The sequence below is a fragment of the Ixodes scapularis genome, unplaced genomic scaffold, assembly GCF_016920785.2.
Source record: "Ixodes scapularis isolate PalLabHiFi unplaced genomic scaffold, ASM1692078v2 PGA_scaffold0__279_contigs__length_252992795, whole genome shotgun sequence".
Lineage (NCBI taxonomy): Eukaryota > Metazoa > Arthropoda > Arachnida > Ixodida > Ixodidae > Ixodes > Ixodes scapularis.
The window spans coordinates 223,293,951-223,321,787 of record NW_024609835.1 but is presented as its reverse complement, the minus strand read 5'-3'; the positions used below and the strand labels follow the sequence as shown (position 1 = coordinate 223,321,787).

Here is a 27,837-nt window from a genome sequence, read left to right as displayed (position 1 = left end):
GGGTGCCAACCTCACGGCGGGGCTGCAGGACATGGCGTACCTGCAGCAGCAGCACCTGCACCAGCAGCAGCAGCAGCGCCGGCAGAACGCTGATGTGGCTGCCGTGGCGGCGGCGCTTCACTCGCCCTTCCGGCTCAGCCCCTACATGGACCAGGTGTACAGCCCCTTCCAGCCAAGCCCCCCGCTCGCCATGCGCGTGCTCAGCCCTCTCGAGCACAGGGGTGAGTCCTCCTCGGTGGTCCACAGCGGTCCAATGAAAAACTTCTACAGTGAGGTACCGTTGGCCGTTTGGACTTCTCTGCACTTTCTGCCAGATATGGTGAACGCCGTTACGAAATCGCGCACCTTTTGCAACTTCGGGGCTGATATGGCGGCCACCGTCCCAACTACCCGTAGTCACTTTCTACTCCCCATTGCTACCCGACCCGGGTTAGCTAGTCAGAATGTCCGGTTACGGACGGATTTCCGATTTGCCAGCCAGCAATCGCTCAGTTGTTGTTGGGGGCACTGTACATTGTTGTTGCCTTGGGGCATTGAAGATAAATGAATTATTATAGTCCGCTGCAACCCGAGAAGGTACGGCGAGGGTAGGACGGGACGGGGAGGAGGAAGCAGACAAAACGCTAAAGGAGCAAAGAGTTGATAACGTTTTCTTTTCAGTGACCCAGGTTTTGATCTCAGGAGTTTTGTGGTTGTGCTTGCAGAGAGTCCTTCTGTTGGACATGACAAAAGCTATAACAATTAATCTTTCTAAACATCAAGCAGCAACAAAGTGACACTATAAATGAAGCACGGCTGTCATCCTATTTTTTTTTTTATTTTTTTATTTTACCGTTAAGGCACGGGTGCATTACAGAGGACCTAGCTCTAAGAACGAAAGAGAATGCACATTGTTCACTGTTGAGTTTGACTCCGTGCCGTGAAGTGGGTCAGTCCACAGAACGGAGTCAAGCTCGGCAGTCAAGGAAATTCAGGAGCTCGAGGAACCCATAGAGCTACTCTGGGAGAACCCTAGGTTTCAAGGAACCTGGTTTGAGAACCCATGGCGTGAGAACCTGTCTTCTGTTACAGGTCTTCACATGGACTACCTCCAGCAGATGGCGGCCCTGGGCCAGAGAGGCCTGATGGACTTCCATGCCCAAAGCACTGCCATGACCCCAGACATTGCTTTCTCAGCAGAAGGTGGGCATATTACACTCTTAGACGTCCCACAAATAATTACTTTTGTTGAAGTGTAGCCGATGCATTTACCTGATTTTTATTTTTTGCACTTAAGTTCTTTTATAGTTAAGGTAATTAATGTTTGTCCCGATTTGAAAAGCCGATTTTTTATCCACATTGCAGAGCCAGGGGAAAATGCATGCCTTTGCTCAGTAGTCTGAAATCTAAGTTGCATTGAGTAAGAATTTCAAGCAGAATAAAGCAAAAAACAACTAGGAACTTTAAATTTTTCATTCTCGACCCTTTATAGTAGAGGCTTTCAAACATTACAATCTTGAGGAACCCGCATGTGTCATTAAAGGTGGGCGAGAAACCCCTCCCAGCATTGACATTCTTGCAATAAAGCAGCACAGAAGCCTACAGACCACGTAAAAAATAATACACGCCGTATAGATTGTTTTGCTAATAATTAGGCATCAATGAGAGGCTGAGGTTTGAAGAACTAGTGCATAAACTGCTAGAATGCTTTACTTGAGAGCAGGAACAGTCAAGGAAATTCAGGAGCTCAGGGAACCCATGAGGGAACTACTCTGGGGGAATCCTAGGTTTCAAGGAACCCGGTTTGAGAACCGATGCTCTCAGGGGCTACAAAGTGCGCAGCTGCTGTTTGGGGTTGGCCTCTCGTTGACGTAGCTCTGGGTGCTTCTTGTTGCAGGATCTCGACTGACTAGTCCACGTGCAGGAGTGAGGGGCCGCAAGCGGGCCCTGTCGAGCTCCCCTTACTCGGAGAGCTTCGACATCAACTCCATGATTCGCTTCTCTCCAAACTCCCTGGTCTCCTTCATGAATGGGTCGAGGAGCTCCAGCGCCAGCGGCTCTTATGGGCACCTCTCGGCAGGTGAGGCGCCTTTGACAACGCACGTACCTTACCTCCAAAGCACCTTCTTTGCCATGAAGAGTGGTAAAGGACTGCCTGCTACATTTCTTTGTGTTCTCCCTTCTTTCCCTGCTACGCAATCACTAGGATAAGGCCTGGTAAGTTGTTACCACTTGCTCTGTCCTGCCTGACACATGTGTCTTTTTCTGGAATGGTGCTCGAAATTCGGCAACAGCTTGTTCTAGTTACTCTTGAGGTAGTTTATTGAGACACATTTTCCTGGAATAAGTAAAAAAAAAAAAGAAGCTTAATGTCTTTCATTCCTTTTAAGGCGCTCAACAAGAACTTAAAAGACGCATGCAAGGGAAAAAAAAAACACTTTTTTTTTAAACAGCTTCGATGCAAAAAGGATGTCACAAAACAATTTTACAACGAAGAAAAAAAATGTTTAGAGCTATATTTACGGCGCTATCGAATTTGTAGTTGGCTCCCGCGGGCGCCGCGGAAAAGTGGCCCTTATTTATCACGTGTATGGCCCATGTTTGTCACGTGGTGCTTGCAGTCTTTCGGAAGCTTCCTATGGCCTCTAAAAGTAACTTATTTATCTTTGTTTCAAGTATAACAGAAAACTAAAATTAATAAGTACCTTTTAGAGCCCAAAGGAAGCTCCTGAAAAAGCGCAAGCAGGCGTGATAGACCTGTGCGCCGGTCAGATGACGGCGGCGGCGCCCCGAAGCAGACGAACTTCTGCGGCGACGGCGGCGTTGAGAAACGCGTTGAAGCGGCGTCGCACACCGCTCAGCGTACGGCGGCGGCGTGACTTTGCGGCGGCGCCGACGCAGTGCGGTGGCGCGTGGGCCTACCACGTGACCAGCGGCGGATCCCGCGGGCGCCAAATACAAATTTGTTTTGCGCCGTAAATATAGCTGTAAAATTTTTTTTCTTCCTTGTAAATTTGTTTTATAATATTCTTTTTCCATCTAGCCTGTTAAAAAAAAAGTTTTTTTTTTTCCTTTGCATGTGTCCTTTATGCTGCAATGAGGGGGCCCATGTTTGTCACTTTCCGAGGTGTTTCTTTAATGCCGGTTAAATGGCCTAGTAACGTTTTGACTCCCCAACCATCACCATTTCAGAGAAAACACTTCAGCTGGTTCAGTGACTGATAAATATTTGTGTAACTGACAACTGCTTAATGCATGGGCAACTGAGTCGCTGCAGCGGTGCATGCACTCCACGGCAGAAGCCATTTAGAAATAAGAAGGTCATGTCTTCTGAATGCCCCGTTTCGTGTGGAAGCACCTTAATAGTTTGGCTGAAGACGACTTCACGCTATTTGATTGGAGCTCATGCTCATTGAAAACTGCATCAAGGGCATGATCATATAGTCAAAATGACCTGCTGGGCTAGTTGCTTATACATAATGAACACTGAATTGCCACGACAAGGACAAGTAAAAGACGTAGACAGGACAAGCATTTTTCCTGTCTATGTCTTTTATGTGTCCTTGTCCTTGGCACCTCAGTGCTTATTCAGCATGATCATGCTGAAGTTGGAATAATGACAGCAATGGCTGACCTGGAATTATTAACACGAGTCTGACTGCCTTTCTAGTTTCTCTCTACAGCACAGTTTAGAGGACAGGGAAGTAGCATTAGGTAAACTTTGTTTTCACCTTCCAATGTTCTCAAATATTCTCAAATATTCTCAATAATCTCAAATATTTCAATATTCTCAAATAAAATGAATGGACAGCAGAGGACACTACAAGCCATCCTAGCCAAGTCAGCGCAGTGGACGTATCACATGACCATGTGCCCCGCACATCACTGCGTTTCTCCCGAAGGTTACGTGACACAGATGCGGCATTGGATGGGCTTCGATGGCTCACAGCGCCTTCTGTGGTCTATCGTAAAATGAAACGGAGTGCGGTTGCATTTTGCCTTCGTGGAAGGCAAATGTCGAGAGTAAACGCCTCACGTCCCTTTTAACTTGTTAGCAGTTATGGAATGCCCTCGGGCCTTCTGGCTGTGGCCCTGCTTTTCTTGTGCCACGAGTTAACGTTGGTATGTTACTTCTTAGGAACCCTAAGTCCAGCCATGGGCGTTGGTGCTCCGAACGTTCCGGCTCACCTCCAGCACCTCCACCAACTGATGAGGCCTCTCTTGGTGCCTTCGGCGGGTGCATTTGCGTCCCAGACCATCCTCCCAAGTCCTGTGATTCTGACCTCAGCCCCAGGGAAATTAGAGACCGCGGTGAGGATTTCTTTCTCGCATGTGTTCCTACAAAACATGACACAGTCACCGGTTTTCAACGTATCTTGCTTACCCGCTAGCCCATTACGGAAACAGTGAGGAGAGCGGAACTGGAGAGAAGTTAATATTAGAGGTGATAATAATCATAATGAAAGAATTCTGTGTGAAACAGTTAGTATTTGCTATCATTTATCTCGGCAACTAATTTTTGTGTATGTTTTGATGGTCATAATGTGATCTCTATGGGACATCTGCACATGTGAGTGTGTTTTGGGTTTTGGCTTAGCTTAGCTGGCTATATGTCATTTTACACATAAAAAGTCTTACTTCTTATGGAGATAAAATTGTGATATACAATTGTTGGCTTCAGAGTGACTACTAGTGTTTATAAAATAGAAAGAGCACTTAAATATATATGTGACAAGCAGACGAAGTTCACAAATAGAATGCATAATTTGAGGACTGTTACTAGTTTATCAATATGCACTTTCAACCAGTTCAACTTTAGACTGTAATCTATGTTTTTCTATCTTTATGTTTTAATCACAGGTGATGCTGCTAAACTTTAACTAGCATTTCTTGTTTACTTCTATATATTTAAATCTGTGACAAACACAATGTACAAAGTGCCACAGGAAGACGGTAGGCCTCCCGGGTGACGATGTGAAAGAAGGGGACCGCTGACCGAGCGATAGGGCCACACTTTGGTGGAGAGTCTTACCAATGAAGAGAGACGGAGGCGTGTGTCGGATATATAAATTAAGTTTGCTTTGACAGGGGTATATTAGATAATTAGGCACTATATAATTTGCAAAAAATCACGTAGACACCAAACGGAAGGTAGCACAGGTACACACAGTGCAACAGTTACAATTTCATGTTTGGGGTTGCCTAGACAGTACTAGAAAAATGCTAAGTTTAAGAGAGTCCAAATGGTAGACTAAAATAGGAGGATAGGTGAGTGCAAAGAAAAAGTCTCATCTGGCGTAGAGGTGCTGCCGTCTCCCTGCGCGGTCCGTCCGAGGTGGAAAAATTCCGGCGGGTGGCTTGGCACACCGTGGGCACGGCTCACTGGCCGCGCACGCCCACTTTTTGCTGTCGCACACTCACTGGAAGCTTCATCGGGTGCCTGGCGTGGGGCCGGCGACAGGGTCTCGCCGCATCCCTCGATGTCCTCGCGATGTCCGCCTTAGAGTTCTCTCTTGCACTGCCAGTCCTGGCGACCCCGCAGTTCCCACACTCTCTTTGTCACGGTAGGTTGTTGCCCCCTCGGTCTGACCCCTGACCCTAAAGCAGGGTTCTTCTAAACACTAAGACCCGCCAGGTAATTCGAGCGCTGACAAAAAACACAATCCAACAGCGAGCCCCAGCTCGCCTCAGCCTCGTAAATCTGGGGCTGCAGAGACCTGTGTACCCCCCAAAACCACTCTAGGTTGTGTATACCAAGAAACACCGAACATGCAGTCCCTCCCTGCGTAACCTGACACGCGCCTAGCCCTGAGCTCATAGGCCCGGCCCGGTGGGCCCTTTATTTCCCTGGCCATTATTCTTCCACAGACATCAGCACGATTCCCCCCCCCCCCCCCCCCCTTTCCCAGGTTTTTGGAACAGCCGGTTTCTGTGACACAAAGCAGAGTGAAACAATTCTTCAGGTTGATTCTTATTTTCCTGCTTGCTATGCACAATTAAGATGAGTACTAATCACATTGCTTTGAATTTAGAAATGATATAAAAACAGACCTAAAACAAAATTGAAAACACGAGCAAGCTAGTCATTAAAAGTCATAATAAAATGAGCAACAAAATTTAAATTATGTTAATGACAAGCACACACCTATTGTTTGCATGCCTTTCGCTATTTTTACCTTTTTCTGCTTCAGAAATTATTTTGAATTTCAAGATGGAAACTTGACGCATCAAAGTGGCGGTGTAGGCCTTGTCCATTTTTGGTCTCTCTTCACCCTAGTGTTCCTTTCGGCATTTTTTCTAGTACACAAGTTCTTGGGCTGGGTTCCTAGAAACCCAGGGGTTTCTAGAACACATTTATAGTACAGATTTTCTAGTACACGTCTACAAGGTCTGTAGGCTTCTACGCTGCTCCATCGCATGATCGTTGATACCGGGAAGGGGTCCTCAGCTATCGACCTAGAGAGATGGACGTTCTTCAAGCCGGAGATGTTTCAGAGGAGCTGTTCTAGTACATGAGAAACTATGGCCCTTGCATTTGGTTGCGTCTTGTCAAGGGGACAGTGAAGCTCGTTTCCTCCAAGAGGACGTAGACACACTGAAGTATTAGCGCCGACTCAGCCTCGCCGGTTTGATGTTGGCTTTTGCAGGACGCCGCCAGTGGCCGGGAGACGGCCAGTAACATTGTGAGCAGCACGGTGGACACGGAGGAGGCCAGGAGGCGGGTGAAGAAGGAGCTGGATGGGGCATCCATGGACGACGACAGGGACGGATCCGGGGACATGAAGGACGAACCTGGGGACTTTATCGAAACCAACTGCCACTGGAGGGACTGCACCCGGGAGTTCCCCACCCAGGACGACCTTGTCAAGGTACCAGCTTTGGCATTGCCCTGCACCTAATCGATGGTCCGAGTACTGTGACCATTCTTGCCCCGTCTCACCGTAATGTGGCAAACGTCGAAAGATACGGTCCCATCCAGCCAGTCGGCGTGTCGGAGGGAGACGTGTGACTGCACTATCTCACTAGACATGCGATGCCACAGGCAGGGTAGAGAGAGGAAAGCCACTTCTTGTAGGGGTAAAAAAGAGACTTATGGGACACAAAAAAAAGTGTCCTGGTAAGAGTGTAGTTCCTCCTTCCCTTCTTCTCCTAATGATTGGATTACGCTTTTACACCTGCACCTTTGATAAGGGCGGCCACATGCTCTGGCTCTGTCACTCTGATTTCCAAGAAGGGTCCGCCGCGTTTACTCTTCGCTGAGTTACAGTGAAAATATGTACAGTAGTCACAGTACTCGGTTGTCTTGTGCATGTCGTCCATGAAATGTTAGGATGTCCCGATGACATCCTTGGGACCCTGTGTACCGCCAGGCTGTGTTGGCTGTACCCCTCCTACTTTTGTGAGTAGCATAAAAAGCCCAACGAACAATGAAGGCAAAAAAGTGCTCTCTCTACTCGTCCAGTGTCTTGTCCAGTGTCCCGGCTGGAGTTACAGATCAGAACGTCACAACTGTCTTGCTGATTGGTAGGATCCTTTTGTAGACGGCTATGGTTTGCTATTTTTGCATGCTTCAAAAAGACTGAGGGAAAACATTTTGGATGGTCTTTGGAGCATACATCAGTGATAACTCAGTTGAGTAACATTTCATCATTTCCTGATGCAATAATTAGTGCAAAGCGCGATGTCTATAGTTACCTTTTCTGCAATGCAATTTAGTGGGTTAATTTCACTAGGCTTTCTGAACATACATTGAGCATCTATCCAGGAAGCTGCTGTGCTGGCATTTTCTTTGTTGTAGTGCTCCAGATAGTTTGAGGCAGGTCATCCTTACATATACCATAATTTCTCACATAATGAACACACTTTTTTTTTCGAAAAATGAACCGATATTTGGGTTGGGTGGGGGGGGGGGGGGGGGGGGGGGGGATGGGTGTTGATTACGCAGGGGTAACATTTTTGCATCCACACACCTTGTGCAAATGTCATTTTTAGGTGCCAATATGACATGGCAGGGTACTGTGGCACGTCTCCACTGACGGAGGCGTGCCCATGGCTGGTCGTGGGTGCGCCACAGTAATCATGCTCTAAATATTGCAAACCTTTTTGAGGACACTTTTGGCGTGCCTTTTGCCCAAAAAAAAGCGCCCTATCAAGCTCACTCAGCACGGAGAGCAACGCGAGCATTCTTAGGCCTAACCACTTTCACACTATCGCTGTTCGAAAGTGGATCACAGACGGCGGCGTGTTTGTTGACATCAATGCATCTGACGGACAAAGCATGTCCGGGGTGGGCAATTCCTTGACCCCAGCTTCGCTAGGGGTGCGCGTTGGTTGGTTTCATGTTTGATTACCGCAACCACGCAATTGCAGCCATTATGAGAGCGGCTTGGCTTGGCTTGACTTGGCTTGGCCGCTTGGCAACAAAAGAAAATTGGCAAGCTTAGTGGCTAGCCAAGTTGGACACAGTTCAAGACTTGCAGAGCCGAAAATTAAAAGTGCATTCATTACAACATTCAAAAGGCATATTGTCAGAGTTAGAGAAGATTGATGTGTGCCAGGTCTGCTTGTGTTGTGTATCTTGTTTTACAACAACAGCTGTCTGTTTTATCAGCCACTTCGTTGCTCCCAAGAGTTAATTCAACTACCATAGATTGCTGTGTATAAGTTGACCATTTCAGAAATGAGTATCTCAAAAATGAATATCTAAAAAAAAGATTATACAATATTTTTGTTGATGTGTCAGGATGTAAGGGTGTTTAGGCCTACATTCGAAGGCGTCCTTTACAGAGAAATATATGTAGGGCTCTTCGTTTTCGGGTAAAACCCGATATTACCCAATTTTTGCCCCCATCCGGTTTTATAAAAATCAGGTTGAACATCATATTTTCTTGAAAACCAGCCTTGAAATGAGTTAAATTTATGGAAAATTGAAACAATTCTGAATCTGTCTCAAACGTGTTCCCTCGGTCACTCGTTTGATTGTCAAGAGCTTCTTCGATTTGCGTAACCTCGGCATAGATTTGCTTCAGAATGGTTCAGAAGGTGAAACAATTTTGTGTGCTGAGAATCGTTCCTGTATCATAGGCTTTGTTGACGTTTGGTTGAGTGGAAAACCATTTAAGGTATTTCCCCTTAATAAATAGGACCTGATAAAGCCCGAATTCCGGATTGGTTTTTAGGTAAACTCGATTCCTCCCCAATTATAGGACAGGAAAATAGCGCTCGAGTTCTACCTCCCCGATTTTTGAAAAATTTAAAACCCAAAAACAAAGAACCCGAAATATGTGGTACCATATTTTCTGGTCTGTAAGTTGCACCCCGCTATAAATAGGTGTTCTCACAAAAAAGTTTAGGTGTGAGTCACTCATATATATTTGTAGGGTTGGTGTGGTGAGACTGCATTGACAAGCCAGCGCATATGTATTGCAATCTCGATACAGGTACAAGCGGGAACCAGTTGCAGCACTCTCGTCGACAAATGGAATGAGAAATACAACTTCCGCGGCAAAGGTGCACAGTTGTGTCCATACTCTAAGAAAATAATTGCATTCAAGTTGCATCGTTGAACGGGACGTACGCAGTGACGGAAAATTTGTAAACAAAACCGTGACTTGTACGCCGGAAAATGTGGTACTTACATATGTGAACTGCTGCACAAAAAGTCTCACCCATCTTCACTGTTGGACTTTACTGACAGTTGCATTGTTTGTTGTCCCAGCATATCAACAACGACCACATCCACGGCAACAAGAAGTCCTTTGTGTGCCACTGGAAGGAGTGTTCCCGGGAGGAGAAGCCGTTCAAGGCGCAGTACATGCTGGTCGTGCACATGCGTCGGCACACGGGAGAGAAACCACACAAGTGCACAGTAAGTGGCACTATCGCGGCGGTGCACTTAAGGGGGCACTGACACCCCAGAGGTAATATTTTTTTTTATTGTCTAAAACGATGCACAATTGTAGTCATAGACATGCAAAAAAAAAATCGCATCGCGAAAAAAAATTTTTTTAGGCGTGCGCGCTTCTTTTTATTTTTGGCGTTCTCCTCTCCCGCTTTTCGCCTCCTCGCTTCTTTTGATCCGTGATGTCAAGAATCATGAAATTCAGAAGCTTTGTAGGCGACATTTCTATAATATTTAATAACTGCAACCGTAAAACATGTTTTTTAACGCAATTGCGAACGCACTATGGCTCTTCTTGTTGAAATACCAAAAATCAGAGTCCGATGTGATGTCGCCTTCTGGATTTTTATCCTTCCTCGAAAGACATGGCGGCGCTCGACGCATGTAGCAGAAGGTGATTGGTGAATCAGGGAATCGGAGAAAGGGGTCTTTTTTGGCGCCCGACGACCTCTCAATCTTCGAGAAGGAAATCGTCAAACGGTCAAAACAACTCGGTTCGGTGTCTGCGTATCGCAGTTTCGGTTGTGACACCGCCAGGGCACCGCCGTCTGCTCGAAGCGATAAGCAGCACAGCGCCCACGCAGGAAACCGGTTTTTGGGTACGGTGGTTCCCGCGACGCCGGCGCCCGGTGCCCTTCTCCCACTCTTACTAAAGGTCCTTCATGTTTCAAAAGTAGCGCAAGGTGCGTCGATGCACGAGGCACACGTGCAGCCTTTGGGAAGATCATGGCGGCACAACTCAGCACTGAGCTGGACTTCAGACGCCATGAATTTCCTAGAATTGGTGCGCGGCACATGCCTCGAACATTTCCACAACAATGAATGGCGCCACATTTCCCGGGATGGAGGGGCTATAGCTCTCACCTCCTAGCTTTCAGAGCGGAGGCACGAAAGAAACTGGACTCTCAGGAGCCCTCGAATGTTGACGTCACTCCACTGGCGCAGATCGCACGGGAACTTAAAATTCGGCATTTGAAAATTGTTTTTTTACTTAACAAATACTGAATTCCCAAGTTTCCAATTTTGAGGGTAATGTCCAGGCATTGTTTTCAATCCTTTCAAACAATAAAAAAAAAATATGATTTTGATGTGTCACTGCCCCTTTAAATAGAGAGGAAGTCGGCATTGCCTGAGAAGTAGGAAGCTTCTATAAAGCGTCGGCTATAACTCCGAAGGTGTGGTTCCTGACCTCTCATAGACCCTCTCTATTGTGAAATCTCCGGGATCAAACAAAATCTTTGCAGCACTAGCACAATAACGTTCTGCAGATAGTGTGAATTTGTTGTATAAACAACGCCCATATGTCTGCTTAGTATGTCAACTTCAAAACATTGTTAGAAGTTAATTGTTTGCTTTGCAGAAGGTGCATCTATAAAGTATACTTGTGGTAAAGTACAAGCTGATTTTAATTACTCTGTACTTTACCTGAAGTGAACTAAGAAGTACTGCGGTGAAATTCACCTCAAGAAATGTCAATCCACTTTGATGAAATTTCAGTGTGTCACAGTTACTTTTACAGCGCAGTCCTTTTTATTGGTGGGCTCTAGTTTCCATCATATGTCAATGCAATAAAAATATTGTTATTACATAAACAAAACAAATTAAAACCTAGCCTTCACTTTGAAAAGCAGTGGCTTGTGATGGACACCCAAGTGATTTTGTTATGTTCGAGCCATTTCTCATGGTCCAGATTTGATGTTCTCCAAGTACTAAATGATAAATGAATGCTCTTCAAATGTACTTCAAGTAAAATAGAGGTTATTGAAATATACTTCAAGAAGTATGTACATAGCAATGGACTTTATATTCTTCTTCACACTATCTTTAAACTAGAGCTTTGTCTGAAAACATCATCTTGCATTCTTTTCTTTTTTCATAAACTAATAGGAAAGAACTTTAAATGACAACTACTGGGAGGCATCGGACTTGCTGTCAATGTCTCATTAGAAAAAGACTTAGAGGCCATCCTACAGAATTGTTTTCTGCCTAGCAGAATGTCCTTTCCAAGTGTCCTCCTCTCCGTACTTTCTCACCCTCTTTTCTCCTAAGGAGCAGGTTTCTGGGGTACATACCTCTGTACACTCCGCAGGAAAGAGGAGGGCTTTCTTTTTTCGCGAAAGGAAGGAAGTTACGGAGGGGAAGATTCTTCATGCTGGCTGTGCCTGTGGGCTTGAACGAAATCTCTTAGTAAATCATTGGTCGTCAGTGTGAGGCCTCCTACCGTAAAATGCAGGGCACCCCCCACATTCTCATAAGCGCCCATCCACTACTTTTGAAACATTAAAAAGATAGGCAAAGGACCTTTCAAATGGACACCCACACTTCTCAGCACACCTAGCTTACTAAGATGCTCCCCTGTGCCAGTGACTCCCCAAAGCATGCACATGCAATGCAATGAAGCTCGACACGCACGCGTCAGTGCTATCTGGTGAAGCCCACCCTAACCCGTGTCCCATCTGCATATTTGCTCTAGGGTCTGACAATAGACTGCTCTCACCAAGCGTTCAGCGCATTCAAGGAAGCCGCCATAACTTTAGTTCACAACAGGCTAGAAACAGTGTCCGAGACAACTTGTGCCGTCTCGTGCTCTTCGCGCGCAAATTTCAACGAGGTTTGGGCACGTGCAGAAAGATTAATGTACCCTCCATACATTGTGGCAGCAGTGGCATAGTCAAACTGCCTGGTGAGATAAGTCTATAAAATTTTGGGTGGCTGCTTGTGCAGTATTCTATGGTATTTCCTCTGCTTGCACCTACCAAACAAGACATTATAGGAACCTGTGGAGGATCAATATCACTCCATGTTGTGTTTATTTAAAGTCTGGCCAGAATCCTTGAGGTAGAAATTTTCTGAAACTGTCACAATGTCGCACATGTCTCTTCCATTTTTTTGTTTCTTTTCATACAGTTTGAAGGCTGTTCCAAGGCCTATTCACGGTTGGAGAATCTCAAGACACACCTAAGGTCGCACACGGGGGAGAAGCCGTACATGTGCGAGTACCCGGGATGCACCAAGGCCTTCAGCAATGCGTCAGACAGAGCGAAGCATCAGAACAGGACACACTCGAACGAGGTCAGTTTGTCTGGAGTACAGTAAGTCCTTGGGAATATATGTGCTTACGATCAAGCTTGAAGTAGAGGCGTGCATAACGAGACATAACATTGTTTCATACTTCACTAGAGAACGCTTCCTGACATTTATTGGTATTTTACTCTTATTGATGCAGATAGTGAATTTGGTAGAAGAAAGATTATGCTGTTTTGTGTCTCTAGTACATGGGTTCAAACTGGGTTCCCCATAGTACCCTTAGAAGTTCCCCAAGCTCTCAAATTTCCCTGGTTGCCTCTGTCCCAAAGTATGATATTTTCCCAGTTTAAAGGTTATTTTAGAAGATCTGAGCCATTCATTGAAGCATAGATGGGCCAAACGCTTCCCAGTATGCGTATATGCATTAGTATTTAAAAAATATCTGGGCTTCTGCACTGCTTTACTGCTTCAATGCCGATGCTTGGCAGAGTTCCTTCGCAACCAGTCTAGAAATGCAGGCATTATTTCAGAAAAAAAAAAGAGCCCCTGCTCTAGTACATGTGGCCTAATATGGTGAACTTCAAAAGTAAAAACAGATGAGATCTTTGTGTTTAGACAGCATAAGCTCGGTCTACCTATGTGAACTTGAGTAGGTAGCTTCCTCTTTTGCCTTGCTCATTTGAGTGTAATAATTAACATTGTTGTTTGGTATCAAATCCAGAGCACATGCATTCTTTAAAAAAAGCTTAAACGACCTAATTATTTTCATCTAATTGCAGTGACTAGATCATGGGGTTTGTACTCTTAAAACTGAGGCTGACATTTAGGGTCAGGGCTTCTTGAAAAAGATCAGTACTCCCGTGCGGTAGAAAGCTGTAGGAAAGCATAGCTGCTGTGCACTTGATCAGCAGCCATACTCTTATAACAGGCTAACAGCCCTCTAGGTTTTAAGGGGGAGTTGTCAGAAAGTAACAGCTGCATCACCATTTCAGCCTTAGCAAATACATAGTTAGCAAATGTGATTGGCTTGGGAAGTATAGACCATTCCAATAACTGCCTTCTGCGCTGTTACCTTTGTCTCCTGGGCTGTGGACTGCGTTTTGAGCGTGCACAGTAGCTTACTTTCGCGTAATATCAGACGTCGTGCATCTGTGCAGGGCCCAGCAACTCAACATACTTTGCCCTCCCCCTGCCCCCTTTTAGTTTTATGCGCTGGAAGTCCAGAGCTTTTCAGATGACTATAGTTGATGGTTTCTCACATTTAAAGGGGCCAGGCAACAATGTTCGAAATAAATAATAATAATTGGGGTTGTGTGGATATTTATACAGCATGTAGTTGGTCAGCCAATGTTCGAACTTTGGTCAAATAATTGGGGTAGCTGTTCCCTGTCACGTCTGGGTTAAAGAACCGAAACCCAATTTCACCTACCCGTGTTAGTTCTTTAGACAAAAAAAAGTGTTAAACAATTGACATTTTTGGCGCCTCCAAACCACTCTCAACACTTGCACCGTCTTTCGAGTCACGTGCGCAATGACTTGTAATGAAGACAGGAAGGATCCGCTTGGGTTCTTTTTTTGAGAGCCTTCAGTGCAGGCGGCCTCTGCTTGCGATTCGCATGTCCACCTTGAAGGTTGGTTTGAGCAAGCTGAAGAGGAGGAGAGAGGGGGAGAAGCGAAAAGCTTGCTTTTCTGTAAGAAAGTTTGACTGACGTAGTAGTAACGGCTCAAGAGAAGAATGGTTTTTTTCATTCGGGAAGGTGGCGCCCCTAAAACTGAATATAATGCAACTTTGTCAATGATAGGAGGTTTTCGACGCATTTACTAACGTTAAAATGACGAAATTTCTGAAATAAAGCATTAGATTGAGCACATAATGGCACATGTTGCCAAGCTGCCACCCCGCAGTTGAAATTGCAAAAAATTTCTGTCCCTTTTCTTAGCTATCATGCAACGAAATCCTGATATTTCGAAAGACTGAGGATGTTCCTCCCTTTCTTTTGGCAAGATAAACAGTGTAAAAATTTAAAACTACAAATTCTTTCGAACTTAAAATTGTTGCATTGCCCCTTTGAAGAAAGTCACCCATTCTTCACATCATGGTGCTGTCTAGTAGTTTGAAAGTGCAGTTCATGTAGAATTGCTAAAGTTAAAGCTTGGGCGAGTTGGTATGACACACTTGGAAAGATGAAAACAGCACGAAAAAACGACGAATTGGATGAGAGAAGGCACTTTGTCCGTGTCTTCCTTCATCCAATCCATCGTTCTTTGCGCTGTTTTTATCTTTATAATAATTGAGAATGCTCCATTGGGAACTGCTCTAGTATTGTAAGCAGTGAGAGAGTGCAGGCGAGCTGGTAATTAATCGACATCTTGTAAACCCTGAGATGGGGAACGTTTTTTCGTCCGTTTTTTATCGTTCCCCATCTCGGGGTTTACAAGATGTCGATTGTCGATGCTCTAGAAGTTTGAAAGTGCAGTTTATGTAGAATGTTCTATTGGGAACCGTAGTTCATTCCTGATCATTTTGAGGCATTCCTGAATTCGGTACAGCTCTGCCATTCTACCGGGAGCTTGCACGCATTTCCGACGTTCTGCATACTGAGTGTGTGCCTCGTTCCCCGACAGAAACCCTACGTCTGCAAGGCTCCCGGCTGCACAAAACGCTACACGGACCCCAGCTCTCTGAGGAAGCACGTGAAGACGGTCCACGGGGCCGAGTTCTACGCCAACAAGAAGCACAAGGGGGCGGAGGGCGGAGGAGAAGGGGGACCGGGCGCCCTCAAGGACATGCTGGACCCCACCGCAAGCAGTGAGGGTAGCCCCCGGTCGGACGATGGCGGCAGCAAGCTTGCCAGCCTGTCCAGCCCCAGCGTCAAGTCGGAGGTGAGCGTGCAAGTGGAAATCGCAGTTGTGTCGTGCCTACGTTCGGCAGGTCGGTCGGCCCTAAGGGGCATCCGTAGTCTCCGCCGTAGGCGAAAAAAAAGTTTGCGCCTGCAGTATTACCGCCGGCCTGAGTTCTTCAATGTGCGCCGCACGGTGGCAATTTGCGACCACGGGCCGGCACAATGCCCGTTCGGTGCGGATTAGGCAGGAGTGAGGATTGAGCCCAGGATGCCTGGGTTCTCCAGAGCGAGCTTCCGCTGCTAGTGCTCCAAGCTACGTCGCGCTAACATGCTGAGCCACCGATTCACTGACCGGAGACTGTTGTGCAGTAGTTTCTTACCCTAAGGGCCAAAGGCTTGTTGTTTTAGGAAAAAACACGTTTTTTCGTTTAGATTCAAAGGATTGCGCTGCCCAAAATGGCCCTTGAGCCTGCCTTGCGGGTACATTAACCTTTTTTCTGTTTCTTGAGCCAGACGAAAAGTCCTGCAAGAAGTAGCTTTGCTCCTTGATGAAGTGCCTGGGCGCACGTGGACATCTCTTTTGCCATTCTTTAACTCGCTCAAAACAGCAGACAAAGCTCCCGAATGATTGCTTGTAATCATTTATTTGTCGCAGGCAGTCTATTAAATAGGGGGGCTGATTGATGCAAAAGGCTCGAAGACTGCGAGGGCTTGGCCCTTGAGATTCTAAACAAGCTGACTTGCTTTTGAAAGAAATAAAAGTAAACTCGTCCTTACTCAAACGTGGTGCACTAATAGCAAAACCAAGAAGCGTGACGGATTGGCACAAATGTAGGGAAAAACAAAACCAGAGTACAAGTTGTGGAAGGTATAAGAATTCCAACTTTCCTTACAGAAAGTATTTTCTTTTCGTTTAATTACTCATTTCACGTGGTCACTGACAGCCCAAAGGCCATTTCACCGAAAAAGAAAAAATGATTTCTATCAGTTTTTCTTTTTTCTTTTGTTCCGGTAAATACATGTCTCAAAAAAACTGTTCATGCTCCCTCTGTGCGCTTTATATGTAGCAAGTCTACACTCACTGCATAGTTTATGTGTTAGCCCCTCTAGTTTAGGAGTTTCAGAGAGACTCTGGTAGCACGTAGGCGGTGTCCAGTTAATATTCCTATTCACTCAATCAATGCTTTGTTTTATCCTCCCTGGAAAAATATATAGTCGTACAACAGGTTTGTGTGACTGGACTCTGATTGACAGAATGGCAGTTTGGTCATACGAAGTAGGCTGATAAAGTCATTTATAGCAGAGCTAATTTTTTTCAGCAAACATAACATTTACCTCCGCTTTCACTTTTATTTCAATAGTTGTGGTGTTCCATGCGACTCTTTCTACGTCATTTCTGCACTCATTCTCCCTTGGCTCGTCTTCGTGACCGAGACAATAATCCCAGCTAGAAAGTAAGTGACCATATGCGGAGAGCAAGTCGTCTCCTTCTCGTGCAGGAGTTGCGGTGACGTCAGGAAGACGTTGATCTCTGATTGGCTCTAATTGAACGATAGTGGGGTACACCTCGAAGAAAGCTGCCTTGAGGTCTGCCCTCTATCCTTCATTCAGAACCAATCGGAGCTCGGCCTTCGCAGACGAACTTGCGCTTCGCATAGTCACGGACAGAGTGACAATGGCAAGGTTCGTCTTTCGAATATCCAGCCTCCAACACACACTCCATGTGTTTCGTCGTGCTCTTGCTGCATGTGTGCGCGCTCGAGGTGTACGTGACATTGAAGTATTGTCAGAGGCAGCAAGCTTGCACTGGAGGCGGGGACAATTGACACTCCTCCCTGTCATTCTGACCTTGTCAGTTTCCTCGACTCCTCCGGTCATTTAATATGTACGTCACATTTATTTTGCCAATCCACTTCCCCATCTCTCGTGAGTGCGAATGACTCTCTTTTCTGAGGTCACCCCATTAAAACGCGACTGTACATTCTCCTTCGACTTTGACCTTGTGCTTTCCCTCGCTTACAGGATCAAGGCTCCCCCCAAAACGACAGCAGTCCCTGCGAGGAAAGCACCACCGACGGCCTCGGCTCGCTCGACCAGGGGTCCATGGATGCTCCAATTAGCGACAACAGTGTCTCTACAACTTGTGGCCAATTGGAAGCTCTGGACACCAACGACAGCCCCTGGGACGTCGTGGATCCCGCAGACCTCGAGGTACGTCGTCCGACACTGGAGCACGTTCTGGGGTGTGCTCACTCACTTGCTGTGCTGGTAGTGCGAACAAGCACCATTCTTTTTTTCCTGTTCTTGTATAGAACTGAAGATTTCTCACCAAAACTGTTTCGTGTGGTGCAAAGTGCTCCTTTAGGGTGCTAATCTAAGTGGCCATAAAATGCGGTGCTTCCTTTAGAAGTAAAAAGTGAACAAGCGCCGATATCCTTGTCACACTAACAGTTAACACAATGTATGTGGCAACATCTCGAGCGAACTGAACGACTAGCATAGTTATTTACATCCACCACAATGTTTTTGCAATGGAATCCTGCATGTGTACTTTACCCCGCGGCTTACTGAGAGCCACTCGTAGCAATTTATGAAAGGGGACCGGTGATTGAAGAGGCGTGGGCTGCATTTAGATTCTGTGGTGATGACCTTGCCGGAGAAAAATGCCGAAAGAGGAGAAAAACTTACCTCATCTTGAACTTACAATCGCGACCTGAAGTTTGATTCTGAACATGATATTGACGTGCTCAATATGTCACAATACTTTTTCGGGCCTAAACATCTCTTATGACTGTCATTTGCTGGTTTCTTCTGTAATTCACATTGATCCGATCTCTACACGGATTGTGGAAAAGTAGGCGTCTGCACTGTTTGTTGTATGTCTCCGTTAAGTTAAAGCAAATGCAGTAGTTTGTGTTGCATAGTTATTCTCTATATAGATATTTTAATGAACTTCAATGAATTTGATGCATAGCCTGTTCACAGTATGGTTGATTATGTTTGGTGTGTCATCCTTGAGGTTTTGAGGCAATCAACATTTTAACTTAAGGCCCTTTAAAACATTCTCTAGGCTGCCATTAACTTTGAATCAATACAGTCAAATCTCGTTAATTCCAACTCTCTTAATTAAAACTTGCTGATAATTCAAGCTAACATGCAGGTCCCATCCTATGTGTCTCTAAGGGGGGAAACTCCTGGTAATATAAACTTTGCTTTATTCAAACAAATTTTCAATCCCCTTCGAGTATGAATTAGCTAGATTCAACTGCATTTAAACTATTGCCTGGGAATTTGACTCTGTTCAGAGTGTTCCATTTGTTTCAATCTCCTTTCAGGTCGACGAATTTGCGGCTGCCATCACGTGCGCAGTCAGCTCGTCTGGAAACCACACCGAGGCCGAGAGAAATGCGCACAACAGGATCAAGGGCAAACAGTTTCACATGCCGTTCAAAAACATTGGCGGCGGCTCGTTTCTTGGCGGACCTCCCAGCAGTGAAATGGGTATGTGGTTTCTTACATCTTGGAACAGTCTTTGATCTTGACTGACTCCTCCTGAATAGATGGATGGATGCTTACGTCTGTACTCTTCATAATGGGTGGTAGCTTGTACCACCTACCTAGCCTAGAAACCAAAAAGGAACCAAAACTATGACTCCTTCCCTCGCCATTCTAAGCCGACTTTCGAAGCTTTCTGAAGTGCAGTGACTGCTCTGCAGTGCTTGGGTCCTCAAACAATCTCGAGGAACACGTCTGCCATGAATAGAGGTCGAGGAGCCCCTCCTGGTCTTTGCCGTTGGTGCAGTAATGTAGCGTAGTGGTCTGCAGAGTTTGTAAACACTAGTGCACATTTAAGCAGTCTTTTGCTTGCATCAAGGAGTGACTCACATCTACTCAAACAGTTCTTAAACTCGAAAAACACTCATTATTTCAAATTCCAGGAAGCCACAAATTTTGTTTGAATTATTGGAAGTTCAAATGATCAGAAAGTCATCTAAATATGTTGCAAGATAAAATTATGATTTGCCATATGAATGGCTGCACATTCAAATCAGATATTTTATGATTTTCTCCACATAAGCCTGCTTATTATAAGCACGTATGCCAGACAAGAAACATTTGTGAAATATATGACATAAGCTTCTGTATCCTCTCAGAAATGTTGTTTATTTTGGACTGTTTGGACAGCACGTGACAATTCAAAACAAAATTAAGTTTGTTCATCATGCCAAGTAGTTGTCGATGGGGTAAATTAACAGGGGACACATGAGCGATGTAAACGGGCACAGCTCGGCAGTTTTTATAACAACTTGCGCGGATGCTGTGACATGGACCTATGCCATGTTGCCATGTCACAGCATACGCACATGTTGCTAAAAAAAGTTTCCCGTGGTGCCCGTTTTCATTGCTCATGTGTGCCCGCTCGAGCCCCGTTCAGTGTGCTACTCACTGAGTATAGGTGCACCACAGAAAAAAAACACCCACGGAGAGCTGACTTGGTGCCAACAACAGCCGTTGGCACCAAGTTAGCTCTCTTTTTCGTCCAATAGCGTCTCTCGGTGTTTGGTTATCGTAGGGGGTATGTCCCTCCACACTTCTGACTTCACTCACCTGTGGTGGCGTCATGTCACCTCCAGAAGCTTCCTACCCCCACAGTGTGATCACACAGCACATAAGGAAGTATGCCTTTCTAGTTGCCTTGGATATGATAATGTTGTAACGCAATGACACCTTCAGAAGCACGATGTGCAATCAGAAAGTTCCGAGACTGATTTCCTAAAAGGAGGGCAGCATGGTGATGTGTGCACAGCAGGCAAAGGAAGGGGCCTCCGTGTGTCATTGTGCTGAAGGGTGTCATTCTGTGAACATGTGGAGCTGTGCTACAAGGGTTTTAAGGTGAAAGCCTTATATGTCCAATTGCATGAAAAAGAGTCGGCGTTGTCCCCGAAAGATGGCCATAAAAATATGCCATCAAGCACGCGCCGCACAAGGTAGAAGCGGATGCGCCTCATAAACAAAACACAAAGAAAAGCGCAGCAACACAGACGCTTTGTCATGGAAGCCGTGAAGCCGGTGGGTGCGCTGTGCCTGCACAATGGTGGAGCGTGATGTCACCACCGGAGCGAAATGTGCAAAAAAAAAAAGATGTGGCGTGCTGCTTGTAGAATTGCGCTGCTAGTAAGAATGCTTTCGTATTCTTACACGTTAGCAGTCTTAAATGTCTTCGGCGTGTTCTTGATTTTTTTGTTATTGCAAGCATGAGGAAAATGGTGATTTCTCCATAGACTGCTAACCAGAGCTTGAATGAATATTAACTTTGCTTCAAATTTTACAAATCTAGAACAGACACCTTTCAAATGATTCAGCAGGCTTATGTCAAAAAGCAGTGTATTGTTTGAAGTGTTTTCAGTTGCACTCGTGCTTCAAAAATGACAGAACATCGCTGAAAGACGAAGAGAAGTGAAGCGACTTTCTCCGACCCCTTTTTGTCTTCCAGTGATGTTCTGCCATTCCTGAAGCAAGAGTGCCACTCAAAACAATTAGCGCAATTCACTGCTTTTTAGTGCAGAATTCATGTTTGCTGTCGCTCGTGGTCACAAAAACTCGTTTAGCGCAGCTCGAAATGTTCACAAAATGACGCCCCTTTACATAATGATAAAGGAAGGTCCCTGCCTTCAACTGCTGCGTGCACATCACCTTGTTGCCCACTCTTTTTACTCTACAAAATCAATCTCAAAGCTTTTTGATTGCACCTGGTAATATTGAGGCAAGTACTGTATTTACTCAGCTAATACCGTAGCCTCACTATTTATGAACAAGGCCCTTGCGTCTACTTTTCCACAGAACACATATACAGCCAGTCATCGCGTTGCGCATAAATAGCATAGCGAATAACCAGATCGAGAACATGATTTTCCATACAAATGCAATATTCACAGATTGTATCATCACACAAAGAAATTATCTCTGTCCTGTAAACAGCTGGAATCATGCTGTCGATCGCGGTGATTCGCAATCCGCGTGCTCCGCGGAAAAATTAACCCTCAGGATTTCTTCTTAAACAGTGCAGCTATTACTCGAGTAAATAGGGTAGGTGACTTGTGTATGAGGTGCTCTCCTCTGGAGAGCTCAAAACTGATACTATACTGGTCAAAGGGATATCACACAAAATGTTTATCAAAGTAGTAGTCTCTTCCATTGTTTAGAAAGTTTCATTGCTGAAGATTCTGTGTACTGTTTTAGTGTGTGAACCTATTTACATTGAGGAAATCGGGAGCTACCTTCTTTATTCTTTCCCCGATGAGAGCAAAGTTTTGCTGAAAGGCCACTTTTAGCTAAGTGGTGTGCAAGTTTGTCTGCTCCTTGCACAACTCATACATTCTTTTACCCACGAAATGCACTGACATGATTTTGTTTACTCCCAACCTCAAACAATGATGGCACACGGTTGATAACATGTGTGTTCTCTGAGCATTTTTTTTGTTGCCTTTACATAGGCATATTCATTTTTGTGTTCCAGTGTTTTAAAGACACATTTTGGAACAGTTGCTGGATAAACAAGTATTTTCAATGTTTAACCTAATTTTTCACTCTCTGAATGTGATTAAAAAAAAAGTTCTAGAGCATCAAGAACGTTATAAAAAAAATAGAAGAGCAATCATTTTCTTTTTTGTGATATAGAACCCTTTTGGTAAGGATTTCGATCTGTAATTTGTGTGTGGTGTGGATGCCAGAATTACACCCTAGAGACTAGTCTACATCTGAGTCTCAGTGTTTGCTACTTCAGGTGGACATGTGCCTCGGCATGGTGGGGTCCGCCAGCCTCCACCAGCAGACCAGCCAAAGAACTTTGTGAGCCTGTGCAATTCGTCAAACCCTTCTCAGCTTCAAGGTGAGACAATCCTGCCATTGCTCCGTCGCCACTAACGTGCAGCTTCGAAAGGGACATGGAAGTGGTCGCAAATGAGAGTCTACTCGATGTCACCTCTGAATTTGCCTTGATTGCGTGATATTGCCAAATGTTTGGGTGCGAGCTCGTGGCTTTAGAAAGTTGAAGAGCGGTGCAGAGGACACAGTCTGCATTCTGACTTCTGATATTTGAACCTAGTTCCTGGTATAGTAATTTTTGGAGACATGGAAGGGGAGAGGAATGCCTGCAAACTTTCAGACAGATTTTTCTAGAAGATTATATTTATGAAGATTGCTACATGTTACTTGCTTGACCGTTGTTTTTTCTAACAAACTGGGAAAACACCTTACTTAGGGGTGGAAACAGTTGAGGAAATTTGGGAGCTCCGGCAACTCGTGGTGGGAGGTACTTGTCGGGACCTGGTTTGAGAGCCCATGCACTGCAGTATTTGGGGGAGATGATATTTATATGGGAAGGATTACTGTCACAATTTTTTTTAGATTGAATAGATATCTTTCTCAAAAAAGTAGTGAGAGCTACACAAATGCAGTCTGCGCAGGTGTTATATGGCCAGGCGCACATTATGTTCAAGAGAGAATGCAACAGGTGACTAATTACCTAAATTCACTATGTACTTTTTAATTAGATATTTTAGGGCACACATTTATACTGAAGAAATGGAGCCAATCAGTGTTGAAGGTTAGCCGAGATTTTTTAAAAATCCTGGATCGAGCGTGCAGTTTGATTCGTTAATCGTCAAACTTTGTTTCGGAAATGTATCAATACTGAAACCGAATGCGCGATGCCCGCTGGAAGGACAACCCTCATTTAATGCCAGAGGGACGCGTGTTGATGAACAAATTTGTGTCACTTTCGCTTTGTAGCACACTGGAGCTGATTGCAGTTGGTGTCTTGTGGCTGGTGAACCATAGCAATAACCTACATGGCTTAGCGCTTGATCCAGGATTTTTATAAACTGGGCTGGCCTTCAACATTGATTGCTTTTATTTTTTCAGGAAACACATGTGCCCTAAAACATTTAATTAAAAAGTAATTAGTGAATTTTCGTAAATTACTCATCTTTTTGTTGCATTCTCTCTCGAGCATAATGTCCGCCTGGCCGTGTAACTCACTTCCACAGATCGCATTTGTGTAGCTTTCATGGCTTTGTTTTTAGAAAAATTTGTATTCAATAAAAAAGAAATGCCCTCTATATGTAAAATAAAGCCACATATGACTATGTATGTCACAGATTAACAGTCTTATTGGCCACTTTCGTGAAGCCCATTTGGGCTTCAGAAAGCATGTTGATGCAAATTTTAGCATGACAGATGCTTTGTGTAGTTATCAATGTTATACAGCCTGTTTTTTCTTACGAGGGTTCGTGTATAGAGTTGTAGGACCATACTGAAAGCCTTCTAAGATAGCGTCCCCGGTAACGTCACCTCTATCTCCCTCCTTCTGCAGGTTTCATTCCTCGACAGACCACTACGTTGATCAGCCGCAGAGGCAGCAGCACGAGCACCGTCAGCTCCTTCTACAGCAGCATGTGCTCCGACGCCAGCCCACAGACATCGACCGGCAGCGAGGCGTCGCGCAGCCTCACAATCAATTCCTCCTGCGACCCGATCTCTACGGGCTGCTCACGAAGGAGCAACGACGCCATCCACAGCCTCTCAACGCACTTCAGGAGGGTGCACATTCCCACCCTCTCAAATACTGGGAACCTGGTCGTGCAACCTCAGAACATTGCAATGACGAGCAGTCTGATGCTTCCACCACCGGCGCAGAACATGGAGGTCCTGCACGAACAAGAGGACTCGTCCAGCATGCAGTCTCAGCCGGCGCTGGGTTCTCCCAGATCTCAGGGGACGCAGCTCGGCAACCCGACGCAAGAAAACAGAGCCCCTTCCAGGCCGGGGACGTCTGCTGCGGTGCCCTTAGAATTCTGCAATGATGGCCACCACCCGAACGAAAGGGCCGCTCTCAACTGCACGACGGACCAGCCAGTAGAAGAGCTGGACGACTTGGTGCTTCCCGATGAACTCATCAACTACCTCGCACAAAGAGAGCGACCGGCTTCTGCCATGAGTCAAGCAGTGTCTAGTGTGAGCCAGTACGATGAAATCCGTAACAAGAACTATGCAGGTGCTCAACAGAATGGTTCTCTAAGCAATGGCCATTCCTGCTACTCAAACTCATCTTACACAAAAAATGTGCACCACCAAGAGGATGCTGGCATCCAGCAAGGTGGTGCATGCTCACTGAACTCTCAGCCGAAGAGCTGCAATAGTGGAACATACTCTCATCCGGCCCCACCCGCTCCGGTGGTGAACCACACGCCTTATCCGCCTAGTCAGGAAACTGCCCAACCTTGCCATCAGCCAGCGCATGTTGATAACTGGCACCATCCTCAGCCTCCTGCATCATCAGGTCATCTTCCCCTCCAATCACCGCATCACTCTGGACCACACCATGGTCATCCCCAAGTTCATGGCATCCATAATTCCCAGCCCTATGGCTTCCAGTCAACACAGAATCTTATGGTCAGCCAGCAGCAGTATGCAACACCTGTTCCTCAGCCACAGCACCAAGGCACTCACCCTGGTTACAACTCGCAGCCGGCAAACTATTGTGAAAGGAGCCAGTTCTCGCATAGCAGCAACAACAACTTCAGAGTCCACCACCAGGTGTCACAGCAAGGGCACACTTGCAACGGTAGCTTCAATGCTCATCATGGACCCCCTGTCAACAGCTGCTGCCACCAGTCCCACGTGGCTCATCCTCAGCAGCCAAACTGCCATATCCATCAAACTAGTAATCATCCCCAACAAACGCAGGGAATGTTCCCCCAACATCGCGCACCTCCGCCAGCTTACCAACAGAACCCGTGCCAACTGCAGACAAACTACTGCCACTGTGGGTCACGGCTGTGCCGAAGCACTCCACATCAGCCACCGGTCCACCCAGCGTACCCAGCCTGCAGGGTGCAGACCAACTTGAACCAGACTGCTGGAGCAATCTTTAGAGCAGCTCCTAACAACCTTATCCAGATGCCTCAGCCCAATCTGGTAGTGCAACCACAGTGCCACCAGCAGAGCCAGGCAATGACAGTGCCACTTCCCCCGTCACCTGCACCAGTGTCCCAGACACCCTCGATCCAGTCGGGAGTGGCAACATACGGGACGTCGCATTCCAGCAGCTGCCAAGGCACGTGCTTGCACCGATCTCAAAACAACCAGTGCAGCGGTCCGTTGTCTCACAGAAGTAATGGCACTCTGGACAAGGGTGCCCAGTATGGACACGCCACTCACAGCTACAACGGGCACAAGTGTTCGAGGTGCAGCAACTGCTCAAAACCGCAGCCCGAGATTCAGTGTCGCAGCGTGAGCCAGTCGTCGAGGGCAGCCATGCCTCCGGACACCTACAGGCGCACCCTGGAGTATGTGCAACAGTGCCAACAGCTTGTGGCTGTCAACAATGCAGGGACAACTAACCAGGACCCACAAGGAATCGCTCCACAAGTGACAGCGGAACCGCTCGTGCCTCCGGAGCCAACGCAGGTCCCGTCCCAAGTGCTCCTCCAGCCTCCCATCTCTGGTGCTCCAGCCCAGGCGGGAATGGTCTTGTCACCAGGATGCAACAAGGTCACGAGTACGACAGACAAGTCGGAAGCTGCACAGAGTAGGGTGGACGGGCTCAAGGCTGTGCCGGACGGCTCTGGCTCGCCGAAAAACCCGTCCAGCAAGGGGTCAGGCAAGAAACCCGTTGCTTCGGCTGTCACGAAAGAGAGCAAGCCGCACCCACATTCCCCGCTCTTGTGCACCAACAATATGGTGATCAATGACATGAGTGCCACCCTCACATCCCTCATGCAAGAGACAAAGTGCCTGCAGCTATTGCAGTAAAAGAAGGAAAACATTTTTAAGACTTGTGCAGATATGCTTTTACAGCTGTCCCTATTGATATACTGAGAAATACTCTGTGTCTTACTCAGGAAATCTTGTTGAGCTCCTCTGTATATAGCTGTAAAAAGAACTTTGCCCATGTTCATGTATGATTGCTTATCACTGAGCTATGTTTCATGACATGTTTTATTTTATTAGTTTTCCATAGCGGTTTCAATGGATGCCAGCGTTGCCTTATCGACAGTGCAATTGGAATGTATGCATACATGCAACAACGACTGATAAATTATTTGTTTCATTATTTTCTGCTTGTGATTTGACAATGTTTATATTCAGCACACCTTCTTGGCATGATTAAAACCTGGCAAATGACCTAGGAATGTCTGTTTGTCTTTTCAGCTAGGTCAGTTTATTAGCCTAGCCTTTGGTCTTTATGTGTCCCCAGCCAGGACAAGTTACCATGTTTTTTCCCCACCTTCCCCAAACCTGCTCGAGTTCTCGTGCAACTTCAAGCTGTGCATCAGAACCGTGCAGCCTGCATCCCTGATGGCTCAATGCCTGTTGCAGAATGCATTAGTACATCCTGCAACCGGACTAAGATGCACCAGCGGCGGGCATTCCGGCAGCTTGGTGCTAGTAGTCCTCCCCAAGCACAGCTACACTTATTGAGCACACACTTATTCAGTGACTGCATTTTGAAGCCATTAGTCGAATCCCAAGGCCGATTGTAAGATATTTCTGAATATATACTCTATAGCAGGTGAAAGCATGGGGTCTGATCTTTTTTGCTTACATCAAATCCATGCTTGCATATTTCTCTTTCAAAATATTTAAATTGTCCAGGGAATCAGGCAAAACTATCATATATGCTTCATGACCACATAGCCTCACTGGGCTGTGTGGCCAAGCACCCTTTTTTCACTGTTTTCACTGTGAGTGTATTGCCATTTGATGGCTTTTCCAGTACGCTTTAAAGCCTATCTACCATTTCAATATTTAAAAGGCCTCTGTCCAGCGTGCGATTTCCTCCGCCCACCACGCGCATGCTCGTCGCTTCGGAAAGTGAGCAAATGACGCGCCATACGCACGAACACTGAAAAGAAAACCGCCCAGGAGCTTTTTTTTTTTTTTTTTTTTAGAAAAGTTCTATACTCGTGGACAACTTAATTTCTGCGGCATTTCAAAACAAAGAAAGAGATTATAATGCAATTAAATGCAAAGGGGCAAGCGAGCTGGACAGGAATGATGAAAATAATCCCTGGAGAAGGGGAA

General features: G+C 45.9%; 1 protein-coding gene across 1 annotated transcript; it reads left to right on the top strand.

Annotated features, from left to right (window-relative positions):
* Window positions 1-26,941, top strand: LOC8052096 (zinc finger protein GLI4). The gene is made up of 12 exons (XM_040212330.2): window positions 1-221; window positions 1,072-1,182; window positions 1,877-2,059; window positions 4,118-4,290; window positions 6,627-6,848; window positions 9,698-9,847; window positions 12,788-12,952; window positions 15,533-15,790; window positions 17,773-17,961; window positions 19,086-19,251; window positions 22,535-22,639; window positions 24,125-26,941. Exons 1-12 carry the CDS (start codon window positions 32-34, stop codon window positions 26,563-26,565), a joined length of 4,353 nt encoding a protein of 1,450 aa, XP_040068264.1. The 5' UTR covers window positions 1-31; the 3' UTR covers window positions 26,566-26,941.
* The last annotated feature ends 896 nt before the right edge of the window (window positions 26,942-27,837 follow it).

What these genes read in the sequence shown, in the direction of transcription:
- LOC8052096 (XM_040212330.2), top strand. Translation starts at nt 32, where the DNA reads ATGGCGTACCTGCAGCAGCAGCACCTGCACCAGCAGCAGCAGCAGCGC. An exon ending in CCCAGGACGACCTTGTCAAG is followed by an intron (nt 6,849 to 9,697) that starts GTACCAGCTTTG and finishes TTGTTGTCCCAG; the next exon opens with CATATCAACAACGACCACAT. An exon ending in AAACCCTTCTCAGCTTCAAG is followed by an intron (nt 22,640 to 24,124) that starts GTGAGACAATCC and finishes CTCCTTCTGCAG; the next exon opens with GTTTCATTCCTCGACAGACC.